An 8,371-nucleotide genomic window follows, 5' to 3' on the forward strand; every position below is an offset into this window, starting at 1 on the left:
AGGATTCATGACCGGACATGACTGTGAATGTTAAAATGTGAAGGCTCGAAACGTTACACACTTGGGTGTTAACTCAATAAATATAGGCTATTGGGAGCTATACCAGTGATGCGGACAATCTCTTCTTTATTGCTGACGCTTCTCTGTCCAGCACCTGGATCTTAGGGTGCGTGTCCACCGGCAAGCTGAATGTATCTGAACAGCGCCAAGCTTACAGCTTCTTAGAGCACACTAGAGCTGGGGTTTAGAGCTGGCCAGGCTACAGATGTTTTACAGCTACGTTAGCAATGAGTGTCATGTTTTTGCAGACTGCAGATTAACTAGCCTGGTTAAGATAGCTAGCTAATGTTAGCTAGTGCTAACATACGCTGTCTTTGTGGTTTTGCCAAAAACCGACCGCTGTCATCATCAGAACAGCCTTTTACAGCCTGCGCTCTAGCCCAAAAAGTTCAACTTTTTTCAACTGCAAAAAAAGCCTAGAGCTCACGGCGCTATAGCGCTTGGAACACAGCTCTCGTCTCTATAGCGCCCTAGAGCTCATTACTGATTGTAAACTACGAGAAAACAGCGCCAGCTCTAAAATACAGCTTGTCGGTGGACACGCCCCCTTAGTGCGGATGTGCGTGCCTTATACCTTTTTCAATGTTAAAATGTGAGACGTGGTCATTTGCTTACCTTGTTGTTTGCTGGCCGTGGCCTTCTGTCCGGGGGAGTAGAAGGCAGACAGGGCGCTGAGCGAGCTGACCAGCTGGCTCTGGATGGAGCTCATCTTAGAGGGGCCGGCCTTCCCCGCAGCTTTACCCGCTGGTTTGGCGGCCGCCTTGGACGCCGGTTTCTGGACGCCGGGGGTGTCCTGATGCTGCTGCCCGCCCCCCTGCTGCCCGCCACTGCCCAGCTGGGCCCACTGCTCGTTCAGCAGGCCCGTCAGACGGGTCACCACCTGGCCCAGGGCCGCGGGAGATGTGGGGTTGTCCCCGGAGCCGCGGCGAGGGGGCTGGGAGGTTGAGGCTTCACCAGAGCCCCGTGGAGGAGTCGGGGTTGGAGATTCACCAGAAGCCCTGCAAGGAGGCTGGGTTTGGGCTTCACTGGAAGGCCGGTGAGGGCGCTGGGGTGGGGCTTGGGGTTGGGGCTGGGCTTGGGGCTGGAGTTGGGTCTGGGGCTGGGATTGGGCTTGGGGCTGGAGTTGGGTCTGGGGCTGGGATTGGGCCTGGGGCTGGAGTTGGGGATGGGTCTGGGATTGGGCCTGGAGTTGGGTCTGAGGCTGGGATTGGGCCTGGAGTTGGGGCTGGGGCTGGGATTGGGCCTGAGGCTGGAGTTGGGGCTGGGGCTGGGATTGGGCCTGGGGCTGCTCAGGCTCTTTCTGCTCAGGCTCGGTTGGACCTGTAACAGCTATGGGGCTCTCTGGGGCTGCTGCCTTTTTGGCTGAATCGTCGGTGACCACACTCTCTGGGACGGCTTCTCTTGCAGCCTCACTTTCCACTACTGTGCTTTGAACAGTCTCTAACACAACATTCTCTGTCACCACTATTTCTGTAATCACATTTTCTGTGACTACATATTCCGCAACTACGCTTTCTGGGGGCACTTGCTCTGTGACCACCTGTTCTGTGAACATACTCTCTCTAACCTCGATTTCAGTGGCTACACTTTGCTCAGGTGCTGAGCTCTCCTTTAGCTCAACGCCGGTGACCACACTTTGCTCAGGTGCTGAGCTCTCCTTTAGCTCAACGCCGGTGACCACACTTTCCTCAGGTGCTGAGCTCTCCTTCAGCTCAACATCGGTGACCACACTTTCCTCAGGTGGTGTTGAGCTCTCCTTTAGCTCAACGTCAGTGACCACACTCTCCTCAAGTGTTGAGCTCTCTGCCAGCTCAACATCCCTGACCACACTTTCCTCAGGTGTTGAGCTCTCTACCAGCTCAACATCCCTGACGACACTTTCCACGGCCATGCTGTCCTCGAAAACACTCGCTGCTCTTTCTGTGTCCATACTTTCGATGACCACGCTCTCGGTCAGGAAGGTTCCGGTGACCATGCTCCTGAACTCCACCGTGTCACCGGGGTTGCTATTCTGCCTATCGTGTCGCTCTCTCACCGTCTCAGTCTGCTGGTCTGCACTCCGCATCCCCTCTGTCTCTGTCACCTGGTCCACGGTGTCCACCCTCTCTGTCTCGGTCTCCTGGTCCACGCTGTCGGCTCTCGGTCTAACCGGAAACACGCCCGGTGTGTTCGTCTCGGTCTCCGTCACCTGGTCCACCCTATCGGCCGGCTGCGTCTCTGTCACCTGGTCCACGGTATCCACCCTCTCTGTCTCTGTCTCCTGGTCCACACTGTTAGCCCGGCCTCTCCCGGCGTACTCGGCCACCATCTCCATCTCCGTCTCCGTCAGCTGGTCTTGCATGTCCAGCCTTTCCGTCTCTGTCCCCCGGTCCACACTGTTGGCTCTCTCTCTAGGGACGCCTACGAGCACCTCTATCGTCTCGGTGTCCGTGCCCTGGTCGGCGGTGCCGGCTCTCTCGGTCTCCGTCTCCCGGTCGGCTATGTCCACCGTCTCGGTCTCCGTGTCCCGGTCCACGCTCTCCCTCCTCCCCGCCGTCTCCTCCTCCGTCGGCAACTCCTCCCTCGCTCCCTCGCTCAGCTGCTGGATCCTTTCCTCCTTCCGCTGGTTCTCCTCCACCTGCTCCCTCAGCAGGGTGTTGGTGTTGTCTAGGTCCCGGCCCGCCTGGGTCAGCTTGGCCTCCAGGGCTATTAGCTTATCCCGGAGCTGCTGGACACTACCGAGATCCTCTCCCATTTTGCTGATGCTGTCTGTATTTCCCGCTAATACTAGACACTCGGAAGTATCCGGTGCTTTCAGCGTTGCGCCGTCGCCTGAAAGCTTTTCTGGCATGTTCTCTGAAAGGCTGCCGATCGCTTCTGTTTGCCCCTCCGACCCCTCCGTCGGCTGTGCTTGTCTTTCGGACGCCTGCGCTACAACGAGCCCTGCATCGGTGTGCGCAACGGATGTGTTTACAGGTTCCTGGAGCGTCTCTCTCCCTGCTACGCCTGCTTGATCCTCCGCTGACCGCTGCTTCTCTGACACGCCCCCCGCGGAGGTTGATCCCGGCTCCCCCGTGGCTACTCCCCCCGGCAGCTCGGCGTCTGTCCCAGGATCGGTGCTCTGGGCAGGGGAGGGGCCGGCGGCTCGGGCTTGGGCCTGGAGACGCAACAACAGCTGCTCTCTCTCTTCCCTCAGAGAGCAGATCTGGGCTTTGAGTTCCGGGATGGTTCGGACCTGCTCCTCCAGCTCCCGGACCCTCTTCAGAGCCACGGTGATCTGCTGGTGCAGCCCGGTCCGGTCCTGGGGCAGGCACCGTCTGTCGATCACGTCTGCGGCGCGGAACACGTTCTCGGACGAGCCGTTCTCCGTGTTCCCCGGCCGGTCGTCCGCGGAGTCGGAGCCCTTGCGGTGCTGGACGGTTACGGGCATGCTGGAGGTTCGGAGGAGGTTGGGTCTGCCTTGGAGCCCCTCGTCAAATACCCGAGCCCCAGCCCCTGCCTCCTCTTTGGGCCTTGTCGAGGCGTAGCTCCCCACCTGGACCCTGCTCTGGCTGGACATCCCCCCATCACTGGGCCGGAAGTCAAAGATCTGCTGGACCTCGGTGAGGCGGGACTTGGGCTTGGGCCCTAGGGTGGAGGTGCCGGACCAGGTGTCCCTGGGGGGCGGCCGCGCTCCGTGCCCGGGGAGGCTGAAATTCCTGGGCAGGGTGCTGAACTTGGGCCCCCTAGCCCTCCGGTGGATGTGCACCCTCTTGATGGTGTTGCCTTTCTCGATGTCGTCCACATACTTGAGGAAGTCCAGGTCCAGGTGGAAACCGTAGGGCGTCTCCACAGAGTAGGGCAGCTGCCTCCTCTGGCCCCCGCCCTCGCCGGCCTTGGAGGATAAGCCATTTGCTGCAACACCAAACACACGCCCAAGGTTTATAGCATCCGTACCGCCACCCCCTTCCCAACCCAGGCATGCTGAACACCGCTGTGCTGAACGCCGCTAGTTAAGTAAAACCCTATGAGAGAGCAGGATGTCATGCAGTGATTGGAGGAAACATGCTCATCTGTACGCCGAACAACGCGGCGCTGTGTCCACTTATGCATATGAGACGGGTGGCATTTGGGCGGAGTTAGCGTGGGAACTCGCTGGGCGCTTTAAACGGCGCGTCTCCACTCACCACTTTTCTTGTCCATCATTAGATGCTCCTCAGGGTCACGGCCGTGATTCAGTGACAGTCGGCAACCTGGAAGACAGGAAGAAGGGTCGTGAGAAACCGAAATAACACCGGTCATCAACCCCCCGGACACCTGTCCGTCCTCTAACCTTCAACGTCTTCGTGAGAGACGGTTTCTGTCTGGGATACAACATCCATTCATTGGCTGTCCAGGCCTGGTAGCCAGCCAAGCAGCAGTGACTCTTGATCATCCAGCAGATTAGGAATGGCAGGAACATCCTGTCCTATGCGCTCGTCAAAAAGAGGCAGGTCCTCTGTGGCCAGTTGGAGCCTTCACAACACAGTTACATCCATCAGAGCAGGGAAATGAGCCACTGGGTGCCATTTTGTGTCATTTGTTCCAGCTGGAGACGCCAAGAAACCAGAGCCTGGTATTTTTACGAGGACAAGGGGGATGGGGGGGGGGGGGGACGCAGTGGTTGGGAGTCAAAACTTTTAACAGTTTCTGAAAAGCTGGTTAATGAAATAACCGATACTACAGTAATAAAACACAGCCTGCACTGCTCTCTGTTGAAATCCATTCGCAATGCCTGATAGAGCCTTACAGCGAATATAAACTCAAATAATCACACTATTCATACACAATTTCCATGCAAATGTGTGCATGTTAAAAGCGCATGGTTCTTAGGAGGGAGCAGTGATGGTAAGAGCCTGAAGCTTTGTTTTAATGAGGGTCTGAGTATTCTACAGTACTTCAGCTCTGGTGTCGGTTCAGAGCAAAATATCAAGCTATTGTAGGAACATCCTCGAGCCACACTTTAAAATCTATGGATGCAAAAACTATGGAGGCTGTCTGTGTGATCGTTCAATCCCTGATGATTTATATGAGGTCTTATCATCGTGATACAATCTAGATCCAGAGCCTCTTGAGAGCTTGTGTTTCCTGCTCCAAACCTTCACAAATCTCTTCATCTGCAAAGAACACGATGCTTTTCAAGAACCTCAGGCAGAAAGATTCTAATAAATTTAAAGAGGCTTTGCGAATGTGGCTTTGATGAGTCTGTTGAGAACGGGTGGGGGGGGGGGTGTTCTCTGCCCAGCAACGTGCTGCATCTGTGGGTGCACACAGGGACAGTGGTGATGAGATGAGATGGGACTCCGACAGAGGAGTGTGTCGTCAGCACCTCACGGGATGGAAACAGCCTCAGTCAAAATAACAGCCAATCTGCTCAGACCTAATCAAGATCCATAACTGGCCCATGGTCCACCTCCATAGATTAACACATAACAATGATCTAGGGCTGTGTTAAGTGTTTCTATCTACACACACACGCACGCGCACACACACACACACACACACACACACACACACACATTCACATACGCACACACACTCGCACATGCACGCACACACACACACACATACACTGCACACGCAAACACACACAATAACACACAGAAACACACCAGCTATATGTGTCTCTGTATGTGCAGCTATGAGGAAGCTGCAGGGCTTCTGTGATTGACCTCTGAACCACAGGATCCGGCAGTGTGACGACAACCATGGAAACCACACGGCTACTTTGGCGTGTAAGAGCAGCGGGCATCCCTGACACTCCAAACGATTAACGTGACGGCGATCGGCTCGCTGTCCTTGAGGCATCACTAGCCGATCTGCGAGAGGAAGAAGGCTGGATGTAATTGCTGAGTGAACCTCAGCCAAACCCTCTAGGTAATTAAACACAGTGAACAGGCAGCAAGATACTTAATTAGACTCTTACAAAGCAGGGACAGAGAGAGAGAGTGAGAAGGGGGAGGGTACGAGAGAAGAGGAGGATAAACAGGTCCAGGTCAGAGCTGGAAGGAAGTTCTTTAACGCTGAGTGCTCCATTTCACCTTTCTATTAAAGCTCATTTGAAACCTGCTGACTTCTAAAGAAAAGCCCGGAGCTGAACGAGACGAGCTCACTGATTCGTAGAAGCATGCTAATTTTCTTTCTCCCATTTTCATTACTGACAATGATTGTCATCTCTACTAATGATATAACTCTGGCACAGAATTGCATTCCACCAGCTGCTGGTGTATGTCTTTGGATGTGTGTGTGTGCACGCGTGTGTATGTCTTTGGATGTGTGTGTGTGTGTGTGTGTGTGTGTGTGCGTGTGTGTATGTCTTTGGATGTGTGTGTGTGTGTGTGCGCGCGTGTGTATGCAAACTATTTACATACCAAAGGATTTATGAGGGTTTCCATGGACTCCAAGGAAAACACACTGCATCCCATTATCCCATGCTAATGAAGAGTGAACAAGGCCTAATCATCACACACACACACACACACACACACACACACACACACACACACACACACACACACACACACACAGACACACATGCCCATAACCCTCTAAACACGGCCTCCCTGCTGGCCCCGCCCCACCTCTAAACACGGCCTCCCTGCTGGCCCCGCCCCCCCTCTAAACACGGCCTCCCTGCTGGCCCCGCCCCCCTCCAAACATGGCCTCCCTGCTGGCCCCGCCCCCCCTCCAAACACAGCCTCCCTGCTGGCCCCGCCCCCCCTCCAAACACGCCAGGCCACCCACAGGGGGCGCGGCCTTAATTCAAAGTCATGGACCATTTCCAGTCCCTGGTGCGGCGCAGATTGGATTTGGAGTAACGCAATAACACACGGCAGTGCAGAAGAGAGGAGCGAGAGAAATGAGATTTCACGTCAGGACTGGGGGGGCGGAGGACGGGGGTGGTGGGGTGGGGGGGCAGGCGGGGCGGAAAGGCTGGACTGTGGGAGGGGGGGCGAGACAGAGAGGCTGGACCGGCAGCTGCTCAGTCGTATCTGGAAGGCACATGGGCTCACGCACGCACACGCCATATTATCCACGACGCCGCAGGGGCCGTGGCTGTGTGCTCCCAGGTGTGCGGTCGGTTCTCCGCGCTCGGTAGGGAACCGCGAGGGGGGGGGACATGCGGGAGAACTGGGTGCTTCTCTCAGGACGGGGGCTTCTGGGTGCTTCTTTCAGCCACGGCTGCACCACCGCCAGCTGAACGGCGCTTGGGAAAAGCTGCTATCAGACACCCAACACCGCCTCTTATCTGTGTTTACCACCACATAACCCTGAGAGGGCGGACAAAACTGGTCGGCCTATGCACGCAAACACACACACACACACACACACACACACACACACACACACACACACACACACAAGCAGTGCCACAAACACGAGTAGCGTGCACACACAAGCACACACTAACACACAGTCAGTATCGAACTGCATATTAATCAAATATTCATAATGATTAAAGTGCAAATAAGCCAGAGGAGTTGAGTGGAGAATGACGGCCCCATTAGGCCCCTCTAATAGGCTGTCGGTGTTCGGGGTCCCCTCCGGTAGGGGACAGGACGGTTAGGCCCCTCTAATAGGCTGTCAGTGTTCGGGGTCCCCTCCAGTAGGGGACAGGACGGTTAGGCCCCTCTAATAGCCTGTCGGTGTTCGGGGTCCCCTCCAGTAGGGGACAGGACGGTTAGGCCCCTCTAATAGGCTGTCGGTGTTCGGGGTCCCCTCCAGTAGGGGACAGGACGGTTAGGCCCCTCTAATAGGCTGTCAGTGTTCGGGGTCCCCTCCAGTAGGGGACAGGGCTGCGTTTCCCAGATTCGCTGAACTTTGGCGCTCTACAACGCTAAGATAGTAAACATGGGCTAGATGCTTCATAAGAGAGACATGACTAACAGGAGAGAGCACAAATAGTTCCAGAGAAGTTGCCTACATGAAAGGCCATTATGTGTTAGCTATCCCTGTAGTCTCTAATATGATATTTAAGTGAATCATATAACAAAGCACAGTAAGCACTTAATGCCACAAATGGTAAATGGACTGCACTTATATAGCGCTTTTCCACCTTAGCGGCACTCAAAGCGCTTTACAATGGCCTCTCATTCACCCATCAATGGCGGCAGCTGCCATGCAAGGTGCTAACCTGCTCATTGGGAGCAATTTGGGGTTAGGTGTCTTGCTCAAGGACACTTCGACATGTGGACAATCGGAGCTGGGATTCGAACCGCTGACCCTTTGATCACTGAACGATCCGCTCTACCAACTGAGCTACAGCTGCCCCCAAGGTAGAGGTGGGGAAACAGAAAGCAGAGAGCCAAAGGTT

General features: G+C 55.4%; 1 protein-coding gene across 2 annotated transcripts in view; it reads right to left on the minus strand.

The window, feature by feature from the left end:
- kank4 (KN motif and ankyrin repeat domains 4) overlaps window positions 1-8,371 on the minus strand; it is a 34,511-nt gene that overhangs the window by 22,151 nt on the left and 3,989 nt on the right. For both annotated transcript variants that reach the window (XM_084435854.1, XM_084435853.1), the window contains exons 2-3: window positions 4,206-4,271; window positions 676-3,933 (exon numbers count right to left, since the gene is read on the minus strand). In XM_084435854.1, coding sequence (XP_084291980.1) covers window positions 676-3,933; window positions 4,206-4,224 — 3,277 coding nt within the window. In that variant the 5' untranslated portion in view covers window positions 4,225-4,271. The remainder of the gene's footprint in view (window positions 1-675; window positions 3,934-4,205; window positions 4,272-8,371) is intronic.

This window comes from Borostomias antarcticus, assembly GCF_949987555.1.
Source record: "Borostomias antarcticus genome assembly, chromosome: 3".
Classification (NCBI taxonomy): domain Eukaryota; kingdom Metazoa; phylum Chordata; class Actinopteri; order Stomiiformes; family Stomiidae; genus Borostomias; species Borostomias antarcticus.